The sequence below is a fragment of the Podarcis vaucheri genome (assembly GCF_965113315.1).
Source record: "Podarcis vaucheri genome assembly, chromosome: 5".
NCBI lineage: Eukaryota > Metazoa > Chordata > Lepidosauria > Squamata > Lacertidae > Podarcis > Podarcis vaucheri.
The window spans coordinates 43505606-43525225 of NC_138763.1; the positions used below are offsets into that span (position 1 = coordinate 43505606).

General features: G+C 47.4%; 1 protein-coding gene across 1 annotated transcript in view; it reads left to right on the plus strand.

Moving 5' to 3' along the window:
- The first annotated feature begins 756 nt into the window (after nucleotides 1-756).
- Nucleotides 757-19620, plus strand: part of DNMBP (dynamin binding protein) — a 50757-nt gene continuing 31893 nt past the window's right edge. Inside the window, exons 1-3 of the mRNA XM_082224961.1 lie at nucleotides 757-876; nucleotides 16689-16842; nucleotides 19448-19570. Coding sequence (XP_082081087.1) covers nucleotides 16695-16842; nucleotides 19448-19570 — 271 coding nt within the window. The 5' untranslated portion in view covers nucleotides 757-876; nucleotides 16689-16694. The remainder of the gene's footprint in view (nucleotides 877-16688; nucleotides 16843-19447; nucleotides 19571-19620) is intronic.

The following is a 19620-nucleotide window of genomic DNA, read 5'->3' on the forward strand; positions in this document are numbered from 1 at the left end:
GATGCCTGGAACTGAAGCTGGGACACTTCTGCACAGAAGACAGATGTGCTACAGCTGAGCTATGTCACTTCCCCATTCTGCCTCTTCCCAGGCTCCTTTCTGGTTGTTCTCTCTGAAGCAGCAGCAGCCTTCCATGCAGCGTAGCAAACCACTTCCGAAAGAAAGCAGGCTTTAAAAAGCAGCTGGGGAGAAACGGCATAGGCGGGGGAAGGGAGGGAGCCTCTTGTTCAAAGAAAATAGTCAAAAACCCCACGGGCCATGTCTTAGATCCCAGCCACAGCTGCATAAAGCAAACTTGTCTACTTGTTTAACTGGCTTGTGCAAGATGTGATTTCTCCAGCGCTTGGAGAACGTGCAGCGTTTTTACTGCAAAGTTTCGAATGCAGAGTTCTCGGTTTTAACGGCAATTATACATTTTCTTCCCAACTCATTTGGGACTCGAAAAAGATGGCAAAGGCGGATGCTAAAGAAAGAGGGAAAACACAGGGATCCCTTCCAAGATTTATAAGCCCTGGGATTAGTTTTCAGTGCAAGGCAAAGAAACTCAGCGCAGGGAGCAGAGCATGTGCAGAGTGCCTCCACGCCCCTGGCCGGCCCCAGCTCGCCCCTGGCCTCCAGATCTCCAGCAATGGACACGCCTCTGCCTGGTCCAATGCCCCCTGCCCGTGGGAAACGGCTGCCTCGCTGGCTCCGAGAGCGGGATTCCGGCCCCAGCTGCACCCGCTTGCTGGAAGGGGGCGCTCAGAGCACAGCCGGCTGCGGAGGGCGGCGACTGGGGCCGGGGCGGAGCTGAGCTCCGGGCCGCGGCGGCTCCTGGGGGCCGAGGCGAGAGGGCGATCTGCCGGGGCTGCGACGGCTGCAGGGACCGCGCAACAGGTAGGGGCCGAGAGGGAGACATCGCGACAGCGGGAAGGGCCCGGCCGGGGCGCCCCCTTCCCTCCGCGCCGTCGGGGCTTCCACTTCGTTCCCGTCCGCCCGAGAAAGCGCTGCCCCCGGGGCTCGTGTGGAAACTTCTCCGACGCGGCCCCGGCTCCTCCCTCCGCGGCTTGAGCTGCGTGGGCAACTGGTCTCCCCATCCGCTGCGGGAGATCACGGGTTGCTATCCTGGCCGGCTCCCCACTCATCCCGCCCCGTTGGCTTAGGGACGCCAGGCTGAGCTTCGGAATCGGAGGAGGCTTCCCTAAGGCAGCACGCGCGCCCTCGCGCGCCCAGGACATCACCATGGTTTCCCACAGTTCCCCTGGGTCCAGGGGTCTTACCCCCTGGTAGTCCTCCTCGGTCCTGGTCTGGATCGCACCCAGACGATCTTGCTTTTGGCTACTGGAGATGGTCCGTACTCCTTAGGAACACTGGTTTGCTCCCCGCCCCCAGGTGACAACACCCTATATAGGAATTCTGGGGACAGCATCGTTATTTAGCGGGTCTGACTCTGGCTGCTCATTCCGACCCTCCTTCACCCAAGTACAGACGACCCATGACTGACATGCCCCGTAGGGCGGATTCCAGTATGACAGTTGATGCTCATGGGACGGCCTTTTCTTACAGAAGGAAAAGTTACATCAGAATCTTTTGGGGTTTTTGAGAAGTGTGTGTGTGTGTGTGTGTGTGTGTGTGATCCTGTGGTTAGACTCTAGAAACAGGTATGTAGAGAGATGCTCAAATATTAGAAGCAGGAAGAGCTTTCTTGTTGTTTGGAGATCTACTATAAGCTATCGGGTAACAGCTAAATTCGACCAAACAAGGTAAAAGAGTTTGTGTGTATGGTTTTTTTGTTTGTTTGTTATATGTACAGTGGTACCTCGGTTTAAGAACAGCCCTGTTTACGAAGTGTTCGGTTTACGAAGTCTGCAAAACCGGAAGTAGTGTCCCGCTTTGCAAACTTTACCTCGGTCTAAGAATGGAATCCGAACATTGGAAGGGCACCGGCGGTGGGAGGCCTCATTAGGGAAAGCACACCTCGGTTTAAGAACGGTTTTGGTTTAAGAACAGACTTCTGGAACGGATTGTTCAGAAACCGAGGTACCACTGTATATTGAGCAGCGATTCCAAGATTTAGAGCTACAGTGGTACCTCAGTTTACAAACTTAATCCGAATAGTTTGTAAACAGGGCTGTTCTTAAACTGTGGTACCACTTTACTGCCATTTCTTGTCTGTTATTAGTTGTGATTGTGCATACTTTTTTGTGTATCTGCCCTGCATCTTTGGGATGGGATAAGTGAAACATTTCAGCAAATAAGAACATTCTTCTCCTGCCCAACACAACATTGCAGCCTTCCTCTGGATTCTTCTCACTCCTAAGAACCTCCCTGGAACAAGTAGGTGGGTCTCTTGAGCCCTCCATATTCCAGGCAATTTGCCTTTTAACGTAATGGAATGTACATTGAGCCCACCGTGGAGTTCACCGTGGATTCGGGTCACAGTCCAGCACTCATTTTTTGCACATCGCGGGATAGCAATTCCTACTGAACATCTATCATGTTCTAATTAGTTTAAAATCAGTATTTAAAATGTCACCTAATTGCATCTTGGGAATAGCATGGGACAGTGCAACTTAGATACATATCTTTCTGCCCTGGAACCTGCTTCACACATTACCAAATTCCTGCACATCAATTATGTTGTCCTCAAGTGCAAATGTGATCCCACTTGTGTGGGAATTGCTGTGTGTAGATGACAACCTGTGTGTGCAGCCCTGGCATCATACTGTGGCATCTGCCAGTGCTCAGGTGCCCTGGGAGGTCCTACTGGGGCTGGCACCCTGGCTAGCCCACATACAGGCCACCTGTTATGGGTGTCTCAGTGGAGTGCTCCTGTAGTCACTAACTCCCCCACACTTACTTATGGGGTTATGTGATGGTCGTAGCTGCTCCTTACAGAGCCTCTCCCCATATAAACTGACTCTGGACTCTGCGCTCATCTTCCAAGAGGTATGGAGGGTGGCAACACGAGAGCGGGGCCTTTTCTGCAGTGGCTCCCTGTTTGCAGAATGCTCTCCTCAGAGAGGCTTGCCTGTCACCTGTATTATACATCTTTAGATGCTTTCAACCAGGCCTTGGGCTGATTAATATTCTATGGCTTTTTTAATGTGTCTGTGGGAAGGGGGGTTATTGTTTTGCTGTTTTCTTTTACTTATTTAATTGTTTTTATTCCGCATTTTATTCCGTGAACCGCCCTGAGATTTTGTGATGGAGGGCGGTATATAAATTTAATAAAAATAAATAAATGAAAATAAGCCAGGGCTGGTACTATCATTAGGTAAACTAGGCAGCTGCCTCAGGCACAGCTCTCAAAGGGGTGCAGTACTGACCTTTGTGGAGCACAGTTTTATACAGATTAGTTTTTGTTATAGCTTATAAATTTCTGGTAATATTGTAGTTTTATATTTTGAAGAATTTTATCATTTGTACAAGACACCTGACAAGGGACGCGGGTGGCGCTGTGGGTTAAAGCCTCAGCGCCTAGGGCTTGCCGATCGAAAGGTCGGCGGTTCGAATCCCCGCGGCGGGGTGCGCTCCCGCTGCTCGGTCCCAGCGCCTGCCAACCTAGCAGTTCGAAAGCACCCCCCGGGGCAAGTAGATAAATAGGTACCGCTTACCAGCGGGAAGGTAAACGGCGTTCCGTGTGCGGCTCTGGCTCGCCAGAGCAGCGTTGTCACGCTGGCCACGTGACCCGGAAGTGTCTTCGGACAGCGCTGGCCCCCGGCCAATAGATGTGAGATGGGCGCACAAACCCCAGAGTCTGTCAAGACTGGCCCGTTCGGGCAGGGGTACCTTTACCTTTACCTTACAAGACACCTGCTTTTGAAAACTGAAGTTAGCAATTTTTTTGAGTGGTGCTGCTGCTGCAAGTAGTTAGCCTTACCAAGGGTGCAAGATAGCTTGGCACCCACACTGGGGTCAGCCCCCTCACTTACAACCACAGGGGGAGAAGCTGGTGGCAGCACCAAGGTTCATTCACAAGTGTGTGAGGGAGAGACTGTGGCATGGGGACTGCAGTTGGCACTGGGGGTGCCCACCTTGTGCCCATGCCACCCAAAAAATCTGAAGCCAGACCTGCGCTTGTGTGTAGAATCATTGCATGCTACTATATATGACTTGCATGTAGGAATTCTACAACCTGTGAACAGAGCCTGAGCGACTTCAGTTTTACATTCCTTGCAATGCTGCTTTTAGTCTCTTCATATTCCCTGTGCTTGTCATTTCCTTGGCAAAAGGCTGAGGAAAGGAGCTGTAGCTCAGCTGTTGCTTATTCAATGGCCTAATATTTTAATCTAACTAGAAAAGGATCATAGCAGCGTATAGGATGCTGGAAGAGTGAATTCTGGGTTTCTTAAACCTGAGTTTCAGAATTAGGGAGCCTGCAAGTAGTCTGGAAGGGATAGGGTTGCAAAGAGATGTAGGCCTCACCACAAAGCTCTGCTGAGCGCGTTCCTCAGGACAAGTTTCCTCTCGCTGTGGAAAGAACGGTGTCACCGGCGCCCACGTAAAGCGCTCTCCTCTGTGCTTGCGTGCAGCTTTAGCTGGTGCTGGCCTTGCTTGGCTCAAGCTGTTTCATAAGACCTTGGGGGCATTTCTGCCATATGGACATGCTGCGAAGAGCAGCTGTCAAGCCTACAGGGTGGGCCACACCAGTGCTGAGAGCAGCAGTACAACTATTTCCTAAATCTTCGCTGCAGCACTTTTGCCAAGATGCCCTAAAGTAAGCATTAGGCTTTCAGCACCAAATAAGCAACAATGCTTATTCACGTCCTTACGGAGATCAACGCTCTGAATGTTTCCAGCAGTGCCATTCTTAAGGGTATGAAAACCCTTAAGGGCAGATGAAAACATTTATGTCATTAAAAGGTTTGTAGAGCCCCCATTCCATCATGTGACCCATCTTCAGCTGCAGTGCTGTAGGCACTTACCCAGGAGGAATTCCTACTGACTTAAGTGGGACTTACTTCTGAGTAGATAGCCATAGGATTACACTGTCAGTTCCCAACTTTGTCCGTTATTAAATAGGCACTAGCCTTCTTGCAACGTTTCTTGTATTATCTGGACAAATGTCACACAGTGTCCTTCATCCCAGCTATTATCTGAACCCCCACTTCCTTCGTTATTAGGGCCCTTTTAAGGATTTACAAGGGTCTACTTATAGTCATGTGGGATGCGGGTGGTGCTGTGGGTTAAACCACAGAGCCTAGGGCTTGGCAATCAGAAGGTTGGTGGTTCGAATTCCCGCGACGGGGTGAGCTCCCGTTGCTCGGTCTCTGCTCCTCCCCACCTAGCAGTTCGAAAGCACACCAGTGCAAGTAGATAAATAGGTACCGCTCCGGTGGGAAGGTAAACGGCGTTTCCGTGCGCTGCTCTGGTTCACCAGAAGTGGCTTAGTCATGCTGCCCACATAACCCGGAAGCTGTATGCTGGCTCCCTCGGTCAATAAAGCGAGATGAGCACCGCAACCCCAGAGTTGTCAGTGACTGGACCTAATGGTCAGGGGGTACCTTTACCTTTTACTTATTTGCCACAGCCACCTTGCTTTTGTTTGTGTAGAAGGGAGGGGCTTTATTAATTTCTTATTTAAAATATTGCTAACCCATAGCTCTCCCAACACAGTGCATGAAAAAGAAAACCCAGACTGAACTGAGCCCCCTGGCTAGTTTCATGATCCCACTGATCTGTCTCTCGCAAGTTTCTTCTCCCTGCTCCCCTTTTTTTTGACACATGCTGTAAAAGTTGTTGCATTGCACTAAAGCACATTTTTGTCTTTGTGTTAAGTCTCTCATGTCTGAACTCAGCACACAACGTGTTTTCCATTTCCCCTGGTGTTGTCACCCACAACTTCCATAAATGTTTTCTCTAGTATGCACAAGTCATTTGGGTGAATTGTACTGGCCCGGTGCTCTCAAGAGTCTTGCCTACTGTGTCTCTCCATGGCTTTCAGATTTCGACTGCAAAACTACTTATTGGCATAAAGGAACTGCTCATGTGCTACGTAGGTAAAGTTTTTGATTTGACTCCCGTTATATCTGAGTCATACATTGGAGAATTACTGCTAGTCATAGCTGACAGTGCTGCACTAGCTGGCTTATGGATGTGCTGTGCTCCTAAACCCTAAGTATACTGACTTGGAAGCCAGTTAGGCTGGCTGATTTTCTTCCAGGTAAACAGGTTTTGAGTTATTGTGTTCCTTTCTTATCCTTTCTCTTCTCCCCATCCTCATTTTTCCCCTTTCTCTTAAGTTAACCCTTTGAAGTGTTAAGGGATTTGACAGTATTGTTGAGGGTACTTACATGTTATTAAATAGGCGTTCAAAATAGTCACATTGCATTGCACTGTGTGTTTATAACATGCCCCATCTCTCTCTCTGATTTTTTTTCTAAGAGACTTTCAGTACACTGCGGTATGTGGAGATGTTTTCTCGCCACAAGTAAACAAGCTCTTGAAATGCAGGCTGTGATCTGGGGTGTAAGATCCACTGAGTGCAGTGGAACTTACTTCTGAGTAAGCATACCTAGGATTGCACTGCCCAGTTGGTTTCAATAGCACCATGACCTTGATTTTGTAGCCATTGTCCAATCAGGACTTTGAGAAGAGCCAGCACACAAATTGGCACTGAATTTTGTCACCCAAAAGCTACCGGCAGGTCTTTGTTCCTAAGTCAGGTGCAGGTAGCTCCATCTGTAGATTTATGATCAGTTGTTTTTAGTATGGGCGAAAGCTATACCATTGAGCTTTCTCACCAGAGTGAACTCACGTTTTCATGACAGCACAGGAGAGGAGATTGCTTTAGAACTATGTAGGAGGAGGAGCATGGATGACAAAGCTAGTTCTGCCTTGAGTTTGGTAAATCCTTCCCCTGCTTATCATCAGTAGCTTCCTGTGGTTGTATGTGCTGATGTCACCTGTTTGTGGTGTGGCTTTTAAAATCCAGGTGATTGCAGATGGGAAGGGAATATATAACTTGTATCTAGGAACATGTGCTGCCTCTAGGCAAGCTCCAAGAGCCTCCAAGAGCCAGTTATCAACAGAAGTAAAACTATATACTGCTCCATAATGCTTAGTTTCATTCATTGATGTGATTCTGGGCCACATGGCTGGTGACCCACCTTTTTTGCCTGAGCTGGCGTTTCTCGTGGAGTCTTGCCTATGTGGAAGTGGTTATCTTTTTCTGAATGCTCTGTCATGGGCACAAAGTACAGTTCAGCATTTCACTCTCGGTCTGCTTCAGGATTGTTTGCAATGGTAGTTTGTACCTGTGATGGAACACTCAGCTTCACCACTGACACATTGGTGCCCACGCAGATAGAAACTAAGTGGCAGGCTTTGTACCCAAAAGTTGAAGAGAATAGATTCTCAGTGCATTTCAGGAGCAGAGCCAAAGTACATGTATGTCATGAACTAGCCAAACAAGCTGCTGCAGACTCAGAGTGACACTCAGAGAGAGCCCAAATTTAAAGGCTTAAGGCATTCATTGGGATACGGTCCCTCATCAGTGCTAGAAGGATGCAGTGAAGCTGCCACATGAGGTAGGCTTTGAAGATGCATGATTTGGCTTTCTTAAATATACTGCCCAGGGTAAAGGTACCCCTGCCCGTACGGGCCAGTCTTGCCAGACTCTAGGGTTGTGCGCCCATCTCACTCAAGAGGCCGGGGGCCAGCGCTGTCCGGAGACACTTCTGGGTCACGTGGCCAGCGTGACATCGCTGCTCTGGCGAACCAGAGCCGCACACGGAAACGCCGTTTACCTTCCCGCTAGTAAGCGGTCCCTATTTATCTACTTGCACCCGAGGGTGCTTTCGAACTGCTAGGTTGGCAGGCGCTGGGACCGAACGACGGGAGCGCACCCCGCCGCAGGGATTCGAACCGCCGACCTTTCGATCGGCAAGCCCTAGGTGCTGAGGCTTTTACCCACAGCGCCACCTGCGTCCCTAGACTGCCCAGGGTAGATGGTACCTTTTGAATGTTCTCTGTAAATGAAAAACGATGACAGGGACTTACTTGCACCATCTTTCCTGCTTGCATCAAATCTGCAGCTGAGGATCTCCCTTGGCATCCTCCAGTTTCTAGCAGCATTGCTGTACAGTTGAGTCATCAGCCCCTCTGAGAAAATTAGGTCCAGTTGTATGGAGCGGAATATCGGTGGAATGGGGAACATAGGCTTCATTGTACTTGTGAAACCCTTGATTTTCTGGTTTTGGCACTTAAGTGATGCAAGATCTTAGGTCTGACTTAGCAATACATTTGGTATTAATTTTGTGACACAGAGCCTGGTGGGAGATTACCCTAGCACTAGTAGCTGCAAAGGAGCACTCCCTCCTAAAAGTTTCAAGTCTGTTATTACGATTTATGTATTGAGGGGCAAATTGAGCCATTATTTCCCCGGGTGGGAAAATGTCCTTATCCCGCATGAGACTCTGTCACTGCTTAGGACTCCCTGCTGTGGAAGAGGCATCTCCCTTTGCTATTTCTCAGCCCTGTGTCTCTGTGGCCTTCCTATCTAGGTCAGTGGGGTGGGCTCAGCCATATGGTGAGTGTATCATTGTTCTTTCCTGGCAGTGCGGTATAAACTGGGTTTAAAAAAAGATGACTGGACAAATAAAAGCAAAATAAAAACAAGAGTCAGTTGTAAGAGCCAGGATGGATGGGGAAATGTAGCCCTAAAAATAAGCATTTCTAAACATGAGACTGCTGGAGGTAGGAATGTGTAGCAGGGCATAAGGGCTCTCTGTTGGTGTTGCCAGACATTTTGTGTGTTGTTCTGCACTTCCTCAAATATTAGGATCTGATCAGGAATGAAGAACAAGATATTTAGCATCAAGGTACCATAATCCAGCCCACTGGCCTTGCTGAAAGGTTGCTGGTTGGTTGGGATAGGTAACTTGTAGGACTATAACTCCCACCAGTCCCAGTTTATGAAGGCAATGGTCAGGGAGGATGGGAGCAACATCTGGATGGCACCTGAAAACTATAAGGAGTTGCCTTATACAGACTTTGGCCCTTGGTTCAGGGGCTCCTGGGTGCTCTAACCCTTTCCTTCTAATACATAGGGAGTTGAGATCTTCAAGAATTTGGGGTCATGGTTAGAGCACAGGTGGCTGAAACATCATGCTGAAATTAGCTGGACTTATTCCTCATGCTATGTTGGTTAATGTGGCAAGCAATTATTTCCTATCTATCAGTCCTGGAGTGTTGACCCAGGAGGGTTGTTGCTGTTTTTGCCGAAGAAGGAACAGCAGATGCCCCCAGATATGGCCCACCCAGAAGGAGAGAAATCTACGGGCTGCTGTGACACATTTGTGAAGCTGTTTCCTCTCTGGTCCAGCTTGGAAGCCACAGTTGTGAGAGTGTCCAAGTCTGAGGTCTCCTTGACAACCTCTTGTTGTTGCTGCTTGGATCACTTTCAGCTTGTCTTGTTCTCGGATGTTGACAGGATACTTGGAGAACTGCAGGCGTCCGCTGTTGCTCCAGATTCAGGCCCTTGTCTTTCAGTGACAGATGGGGTTGGTTTACAAAGGCGGTTAGCTGAGGTAAAGAGAGATCCTATGTCCTGTACAAGAGGTGCTCAAAACCTTCCTTTAAAAAAAAATAACATCACTTTGATAATCTCTCCAACTATTCTGTAATCTCCCCTTTTGGGGGCAAACTAACAAGGAGACGACAGCAATACAGCTTCAGGTACTTCTTGATGATGCCTCAACCCAAGGGGTGTTTTTTTTCAGCGGGAACTCACCGAAACTCAGTTCTGGCGCCTCTCAGGTGGGCACCGTTGCCATTAGAGGAGAATAAGGGAGCCGTTCATGGTGAGTTCTGGCATGTCTTTTTCTAGAAATATAGCCCTGAGTCCAGCATTATATTTCCAACCATGGCTATCCAGATGACTTGTGCTAGAATTCCCCCCAACTTGTGGTTCCAAGTGCAGTTTGAACAGCCTCACGTTCAGCCCTGGTTGTAGCTGGCTCTTTCATACAGCATTTGTTTAACTTGGCTGCTCAGGCCATGGGCTTGGCTTTCCCATACTGGCGATATATACTGCGCTGGCTTCCTTTCTGTGCATGCTGCAGCATGTGGCTGGGATTCCTCCTCCTCCAGAAGCAGTTAAAGAACAAGAGAGATATCTACACCATGTTGGACACTGAGGGGACTGGAAGCAGGAGAACCTTGCCACATGGAGGCCTGCTAAGAGAGTAGAGGCTTCTAGCTGACTTAACAGGCCTCCCTGTACTGCTGTGTTAGATGGATTTCTACTGTAGATCCATTTCCCTTTATCATCTCCGTTCAGTTGCAGATCTCCCAGAGGTAAAGGGGAGCGGTGCTGGCAAGCCAGCAAGGCGTGTGACTCATCCGTGACCCCAGGCCTGTGGGTGGGTGAAAACGCTTTCCCTTGGATCGTTGCCTCCTGCTGCAGCGTGCGCAGGGCTGTTACACTTGGCACGGATATGGCTGGCCAAGGGGAGGAGGCTCCAAGCACGGAATCTGGGAACAGTTTGCTGTTTGGGACAGAAGGCAGGGCTGTCTGATGATGCAGCCCGGATGGAGCTGGAAGGTTGTTTCCTCCCTCCAGGCACAAGTTTAGAGCAAGGCTTGGCAGGCAGATGTTCCTGAGAAGACAACACTCCGCTGTCATCCCGGTCGTGGAATAAGCAAGCCCTTTTGAGTCAGCCCGCCAGAAGTGGAGGAGATCTTTCCACAGTGCATTAAAATAATCTCGCAAGAGGGAAAGAATCCCAGGTTTCTGCCTGCTTATTCTCCCCGCCCTCACTGCCAGAACTAGGGATGGTTTGTGTTGCATTTGTGGTGGACCCTCTTTCTCTTATTTTGAAGACCTTACGCATGAGAGTGTGGTAGAGAATGTAGAGTGTGCCCTTGCTGTTTGCTGCCCTTTGAACACGTTCCTTCCCCATGGCCTATAGTAACTGAAGGAATGTCCTGGCTTTATCTCAGCAGTCCTCCTCCTCCTTCATTTAGGACATTCTTTACTCATTAACACCCACATGCCTTGTCCAGCTGACTGAACTTTTTCTAATCGGGAGCATCACCAGGGCTCCTTCCTCCGCGTTCATCCTGCTGCATCAGCTGCTGTGAAAATGTCGAACCAGAAGCTGCGCCTTCTTTACCTGGGTGTATTATGGATGAGGGTGTACCTGAGTCTAGTGGCACTTGGAAGACAGTAGCTATTGCTATTATGGATCAGAACCCCTTGAGTGCAGGGGAATCAGCGTAACTTATGCTTCATTGCAGGCTTGGAACTGCTCCCAAATCCAATTATCATTAATTTGTTTGTTTTATTTATTAATTGCTTTCCACAAGGCATGCCAAAGTATCCCCATTGTCTCAGCCCCAATTGTTTTTCCCTACCTTTCTTGACAGCCACAACAAATTCTGTTCTGAGGAAGGGGATATGATTCCTATCAGTTTACAGTAGTGGAGGAGACCTTTCCTCCTTGGAAAGGGAAGCTGCTTATGCCGAGAGCCAGCCATTGGTCCATCTAGCTAAGTATTGTCTGCATTGAGAGACAGTAGTGGTCCATGGTTCTAGGCAGGAATTTTTCCTAGCTCAACTTGAAGATGTCAGGAATTGAATTTGGGACTTTTGCGTGCTAAACATGTTCTCTACCACTGAGCTGCAGCTCTTCCATTTATATATAAACATACTGTAAATAACACTATCTTTCTCTGCCTATATCTCATATCCTATATCTCAATTTCAGTCTGAATCTATATGGTGGTTCCTTTCTCCTTACTTTTTCTACCATCTCAAATTCCAGATCTTTTATCCTATCCTGTTTCAAAGTCTGTCAGATGCTTTGGTGAGTGTTTGTCCAAATCTGCCAGGGACTCCTGTTCTGTCCTGGATTGCACCTTGTGATGTTGGGCTGTATTTGTGACAGGTTGTGTTAATTTGTACTCTGCGTTTTAAGACCGTTTAAACATTGGTTTCTCTACATTGCAGCATGTTATTGCAAAAAACAAACAAACAAACAAACACTTTTGGCCTATGCAGTTTTCTAGGCAAGACAGACACAAGGTGTGGCTTGTGCTTAATCATCCCTCAGTGCAAAGTGGGCTGAGATTTCTTAGCATGTAACAGATTCCTGCATTAAGACAAATGGACAAAGAATGTCTTTTGTTCCTGCCGTATAGTGAATAATTAAGGTTTAGCATGCTACTTCATGGAAGTGTTTTGCAGTGGCGTAGTGTGGGTTGTCAGCACCCGGGGCAAGGCAAGTAATTTGCGCCCCCTAACCCGTGGATTTGCGCCCCCTAACCCCCAGATGTTGCGCCCGGTGCGGCCGGCCCCCCCTGCACCCCCCACGCTATGCCACTGGTGTTTTGTGTCTGTAGTGGTGATTTCTAGACACTCATGAACAAGGATTAGTGAAACAGAATGACTGAATGGAACCCTGTTGGGCAGTTTAAATTGTTTCAAAGAACTTCAGGACATTAATTTGAGAGATTTCAGCTGTGTACACATTGCCATCTTAAAACACAGATAGATCCTTCTTTTTCTTAATTCACATCAAAGCTGACTTGGGCTAAACTTATAAAAACTCAGTATTTCATAAAAAATATCATAAGATGCAGGACAGGTGTGTATTGCAGCTAACATTGTATGTTCCAAACCACTGGAAGCAGAGTAAACTGAAGTGTTTACACAGCTTCACAGGCATGATACTTGAGAATTTGGTCTATACAGTTTCTTTCTTGACAACTGGAAAACACAGACTTCATGGAGGGATGTGGGAGCTATAAGAACATGCAGCTTGCAGAAATTTGTTAGTTTGCTCCTTTTCCTTCTACAGAGCAGCAGCAGCAGCATTTTATTGACTTTGAGCTCAGATCCGTATATTGAAGGATAAGCATTGCTATTTTGCAGCATTCATTTGTACTGAAATGGTAGAGGTACAGTATAACATTTAACTTGTGCTGCTTCCTTGACTTGCCTTAATAGACAGCATTTTGCATCAGAATCTGAAACTTCATCACCCCGTTTTGCAAGTGAGCACTTCTCATTTTTCCTGTGGTTTTAAGACACAGGAGACATGCAGGGAAATGGTCCCAGTCGCTATTGATGCTCTAGGATAAATACCTGTAGCAAGTCTACAGGTTGGTGGGGTGGGAAGTGTTGATCTGATGTGCTCCATAGAGGTCCGGGGAAGAACTCAGTGTACATATTCTGCAGCCTGAGAATATCATTTGAAGTGTAGCCTATGGCATGTTTCTGGGTTTGCCTGGGGCTTAAACACTGGGAATTGCCAAGGCAGCATTTTTGAGAAATGCCAGCTTCACATTGTTGCCATGAGTGAAGCTGCTAGTGCCTGCCTGATAATAAAAAACCAATGCCATCAGCAAAACACATTTGTTCCCTCTAGCTCTTTCGCTCATCCATCCTGTATTATGGGTTTATGCACACACTTCTATAAAAACAATCCCAATTGTTCCTCCCCAAATCTAAGCACCTAGTGCCCTGGACATTGCTCTGAGGTGCATGTTTAACACAGGGGGGTATTGGGGTTTTTTTGTGGGGGGGGGTAGCATACGGTACTCTTCATTGCCTGAGAAAAGGCAAGTGTGTCATTTAATGTGTAACCATGTTTTCTGTGTCTGTCGATTTCTGATGTTGGTAGCAATGGGGAGTAGAATCATAGAAATATAGTGTGGGAAGGGACACCAAATTTATCTAGTCTTAACCTGCTCCAATGCAGGAATCAAAGCTATGTCAGTATATAAGCTATCACAATATATGGGGCTCAGGCATCTGTATCCCTGGCATACAGGGCTTACCCCTGCCCCCATTAAGTGCCCTGGGATAGAGCTGATTTTCTCTTTTCTAAAGGTACTGAGCATAGGGTTGCCACCTGACCTGAAAGAGCATCCGACCCTCCTGTGCTTTTAACAGCAGTTTGGTGTGCAGAAACAGCAAATAAACCTTTGCATAGTGTTGGGATCAGCCTTACCACCTGCTAACATCTGCTGATCGAGTTGCTGTTGCAGGTGAAGGAGCAGGAATCTGTAAAAAAGTTGCTCACCCTACTAGGGTCAGGAGGACCCCCCTTTTTTAAGTGGCAATATAGAGGTTTGCTTCCTGGGTTTTGTATAGATTGTGCCTGTCACCATTTGCACATAGCTCGCTGGTTGGTGGCAGCCCAGAGCCCAGTTTCTGTGCGTCAGGGAAATGCTAAGTTTCCGTTCCATCTTGCTGTCCCTTCCTGACAGGAATTCCTCCTTCTTCTGACCCTGCACTCTTGGTTCCTTTCACACAGCCTGATTCTGGAGCTTGGGGGAATGGTCCAGAATGGCTACCCCCCTCACTGCCCACCACTTCCATTGCCTTCTCACAACAAACTTTCTAGTGGTCTGGTCATTTGGAAAATGCCGGCCCAAACAGTGTATCTTTTGGAGGAGGAGCCTGTTCAGTGGTGGGACTGAGGTCGCTTGCCTGATTATCTCTTTCCTATCACAGTATCCGATCTGCTTGCACACCATCTATGAACGAGGGTCACTCACCTTTCTTCTTTTTATGATATTTGTCCCAGCTGATACTTTGGACTTACCTGTGCAATCCTCCCTTCCTTAAAAAAAAGAGAGAAATAAAAATAAAGTCCTGATAGTGCTGTCTGGATCTGACACACAGTCTGGACTATGAATGTTTTCAGAGTGGCTTTCTAGCACCAGTGTTGTGCTTCTTTCTCCCCTCACATTGCTAAAAAAGAAAGTGCCTGTTTTGTTTGTTCCATTTACAAGTGCAAAATTGTTTGGGGCTGGGAAGAAACACTTACTCAGCAATGAAGTCCAAATAGATACTTGAACTTGACCTATTTGTATGCTTACTTAAATGTTTATATATGGTAAATGAACTGCTAATTACGGTATATGTACAGTGGTACCTCAGGTTACATATGCTTCAGGTTACATACGCTTCAGGTTACAGACTCCGCTAACTCAGAAATAGTACCTCAGGTTAAGAACTTTGCTTCAGGATGAGAACAGAAATCATGCTCTGGCGGCACAGCAGCAGCGGGAGGCCCCATTAGCTAAAGTGGTGCTTCAGGTTAAGAACAGACCTCCGGAACGAATTAAGTTCTTAACCCGAGGTACCACTGTATATCATAGAATTGTAGTGCTGGAAGGGACCCTGAGGATCATCTCGTCCAGTAATGAAGGGATATGCAGCAGTCCCTTACAGGGATCAAACCTGTGGCCTTGGTGTTATCAGCACCATGCTCTAACCAACTGAGCTAATTATTACTTTCTTAGCGTTATGTTGCTGTGATATTATATGTTGTATTTTGTACTTAACGTAGTATTTTGTACTGCAGCTAGACTTTGTTTTTTGTGTGTGATCTGCTTTGAGCACAGATTTACTTGTGGGAAATGTGAAATATAAATACATTGACAAGGACGAATGGCCCTTCCTGTAACACAGTTGATGGAGAGCAGCCCTCCGAGCTGGATGGCATTTTACCAACGAAGTTCACTGCTCCCTGTGAATTATCGAGGCAGTTTGGACTGTAGGAGAATCTTTGCAGGAGGCATTGCAGGATCCCAGGGCTTGGTGGAAGCTGGGTCAGATTCAGTATCAAGAACCTGTACCAGATAGGGATGTTGTCAGCCCCTGTATACCAGGTCAGGCTCATTGTCTTACCTAGTCCAGTATTGTCTGCTCTGACTGGCAGGGCCTCTTCAAGCTCACAGGCAGAGGCCCTTTCCCACCATCAGGTACTGTATCACAAAATAAATAAATCTGGAGGTGCCAGGATGAAACCTTCTACATGCAAAATAAGTGGTCTTCCATTGACCTATGGTTCTCCACCCCCACTGCTTCCCAGTCCCTAGCTATACAACTGGCAGCTGCGTGTAATTATAAGATATGGAGGTTGCCACCCAATCCATCCAAGGCCAAAAGTGAAGCTGCAACAGGGTGGAGGAATAGCTAAACTCACCAAGAACTAATCTTCAAAGGCAAAGCATGGGAAAAATGAGTGGAGAGGGGCTGAAGGTCAACATACAAGAAACGTTGAAAAGGATAATAGATCACAGAATTTTGGAAGGGGCCACAAGGTTCACCTAGTCCAACGCCCTGCAATGCAATGCAGGAACCTTTTGCTCAACCCAGGAGCCTGTGTCTAAGAGTCTCATACCCTACCAGCTAACGTAAGCAGAAAAGAAGGGTAGGACAGAATCAGGTCAAAAAAATAGGAGTCAGAATGGACTGTCGTTGAGACAAAGTCTAACTTCTTCCTGTGAAGTGTTTGTTGAGAATGAGGGTCACTTTGTAGGAAAGGATAGCAGTCTAGTGGCGGCTCCATTCAGTCCTGAGAAGATAGAGCATATGAAGCTCCCTTGCACTGAACTTGAGATACAGGATGGCCACACGGGTTTAGGGTGCAAATGATTGCAGTACTACGCAAATGTGGTCTTGTATCTGAGGAATGGGAAGCATGTGTCCCTCCAGATGTTGTTAGACTCCCAACACCCATAAGCCCTGGTCACTGTGGTCAGGGACATTGGGAGGTGTAGCCCAACAAAATATGGAGGGTCATACATTCCCCATTCCCATTGTATCCAGACTGATGCAAACCTCCATGCTACTTCTGGAGTTGCTTAGTGCTCCTGAATCTCTGCTCCTATGTGAAATTCCCCTTGCAGTCTGTGACATGACACAACTGTTTCCCAGGCCTTGACTCTGTATCCTTTCGTTGCAGATCCCAATGATGGAGGCAGGCTCTGTGGTACGGGCTGTCTTTGACTTCTGCCCCAGTGTCTCTGAAGAGTTGCCGCTGTTTGTGGGGGATGTCATAGAAGTGTTGGCAGTCATAGACGAATTCTGGCTCCTTGGGAAGAAGGAAGGAGTCACAGGTGGGAGTCAAAAGGCCTGCGCTGGGCTCATAGGAATGGTTGGATTAGAAGCAAGCCAGCATGAAGCAAAACTCAGGGTGTGTGGGGATTAAAACTATGTAAATGCCCCCCCTTCTATTTGGGAGCTTTGAATATACCAGCCAAGTACTTGGTGGCCCCAGCAGTCTCTCCAGAAGATGAGGGATAAACAACACAGTTAAGGAGTTGAGGGTCAATTTTGCATTTACTAATGCACTAGAATAAGAGCTCCCTGTGTGATATTCATTTATCGTGCCATGAAGGAAATAGGCTCGATTATGAACTTGGTGAACTACACACAAACTACACACGAATGTAGATACTATACGAGCAGCCGCCACATGAAGTGGTCTGATGTGGCCTCTGTATGCAGTCATAAGGTCTTCAAAACCTTCAGCTGGAACCTATCATCTATGTCCAAAAGCTTGCTTTACTCCCTTTTCTGTTTCCTTCAACAAGCCAGCCAGTCTAATAAAAGATACGCGTCTCAACATACTCAGGGTTCTCCTATTGTGGGATTAGCATGACAATAGGGCCCTGACCAGTATAGCAGATGGCAAAGCACTGAAACCAGGAAGCCAGTTGGTGTCCTGGTTGCAGTGCTGGGTCTTCCCTTGAGAGCTACCTTTTGATCTGTGCCTTGAAAAGGCTCATTTGGTGTCTCTGCCAGTGGAAGTGTACATCTCCCCTGGCTGTGCCAGTTTTTGTCATTAGCAATTGGCCACTTGGGGAGAAGTCTCTTGCCCTCAGCCCTGGGGAAAGAAGAAGATGCAGCGCCAGTCCCTGCTCTCTCTCCCTCATCATTTTCACTGCTCTAAGCTTGTCCACTGTGGGACGCGGGTGGCGCTGTGGGTTAAACCACAGAGCCTAGGACTTGCTGATCAGAAGGTCGCGGTTCGAATCCCCACGACGGGGTGGGCTCCCATTGCTCGGTCCCTGCTCCTGCCAACCTAGCAGTTCGAAAGCACCTCAAAGTGCAAGTAGATAAATAGGAACCGCTCCGGCGGGAAGGTAAACGGTGTTTCCGTGCACTGCTCTGGTTTGCCAGAAGCGGCTTAGTTATGCTGGCCACATGACCCGGAAGCTGTACGCCGGCTCCCTTGGCCAATAAAGCGAGATGAGCACCACAACCCCAGAGTCGGCCACAACTGGACCTAATGGTCAGGGGTCCCTTTACTTTTAAGCTTGTCCACATTCCTGTGGCATGATCAAAGTGGCTGCTGTCTTGTCAAGGTGGCAGGATGCAGGTCACCAGAGCTTGAGAATCTCACTTCTCCTTTTGTAAATCCTTAGACTGAGCCTGAAGCAAGCTGTATAGCCGTCCAGCAACTGCCAGTGTAAATGAGATGTACCAGAGAGAGAGAATGCTTTATGGCCAGGAGAGGGTGCCATTCTCAAGCTTTCCTTTCCTTCTCCCTCAGGACTTTCGTCCTGCGTGCACCGCAGGGCAAAGCTTAAAGCCGGATCTGTAGTAGTAGTCCTGTCTTGCCTCCTTCCATTGCAAAACATGGAGGTTTTGCAAGGCCTTCTTAGCTGGAGGTAACATGTCAGCATAGAGGGATTTTCATCACCTCAATTCAAAATCCTTTCAAGTTCCAGGTACATGCTGTGGAGTAATCTGTTCAATGCATTAAAATAAAATGGATCATTTCAACTTTGTTCTCAATGCTGAAGTTTAAACTGGAGTAAAATAAAGCTTATTCATTGGAGAGAAGAGGATCCTGCAGGTCTGGGATCCTACAGCTGTCTAGGTGCTAGGATGTGGCCTTTGTATTGAATGGATTCTGACATCTGGATCGGCCTCCTGGCTTACCAAGACAGGCTCCCAACTAATAATAATAATAATAATAATAATAATAATACCAGTCCATCATCATCAAGAAGTCCCAGAGTGGGTTACAGCTTAAAATTCAGTATTAAAAACAGTTAAAACAAATTACAGCCACAGGAATAGGGTGGATTCATTGAAAGAACACACATCATGATGGATGGGTCTTTTATAAAAGATACATTTTCCAAGAAAGAACAAAACATATTAAACAAGGCCATTCAGAAAGGTTAGTTCAAATTAAATCTTACAGTTTTCTTCAGAAATCTTCATTTGGCTGGATGGAAAGGGAAAAAGTTCTTCACCCCTTTTGAGGATTCCTGTAGAACTTGAAAGCTTACGTGCTATTTTGTGACGTTTTGGTTGGCCTAACGAAGGGTGGTTCATTGAGAATTACAGACCCCTGGGCTGGATATAGACATGTCAAAGAAGCGATTCAGTTAAACGCATTGTAAACTCATACTGGAAATCCAGTTGGGAAAGACTAGACTCCACAGTGCCATCTGGTACCATGGTGTTATATTGCATATACAATGCATATAAAACTTTTTCTTTACCAATCTTGCTGAGTCCCTGGAAAGAGATGCTTGCATGTCCTAGAGAACAGTGGGATGTATTGGTGCAGAGGCACTTGTGTAATCTGTGTCCACGGGAACATTTTCCTGCTATTGACAGTGTGCTCTCTCTCTCTCTCTCTCTCTCTCTCTCTCTCTCTCTCTCTCTCTTTCTCTCTCTCTCTTTCTCTCTCTCTCATTCTAGGACAGTTTCCCAGCAGCTTTGTGGAACCCATGGAAGTTCCTGCTTTGAAACAAGGAGAAAAGCTGTTTGTTTGCACCAGCAATTTTACTTCCCAGGAGCCTGGCAGCCTCAGCTTGCAGAGAGGTACTGGTGGAATCCATTGGGTAGTCAAAGAGGGGCCTGTTCAGCCTGGT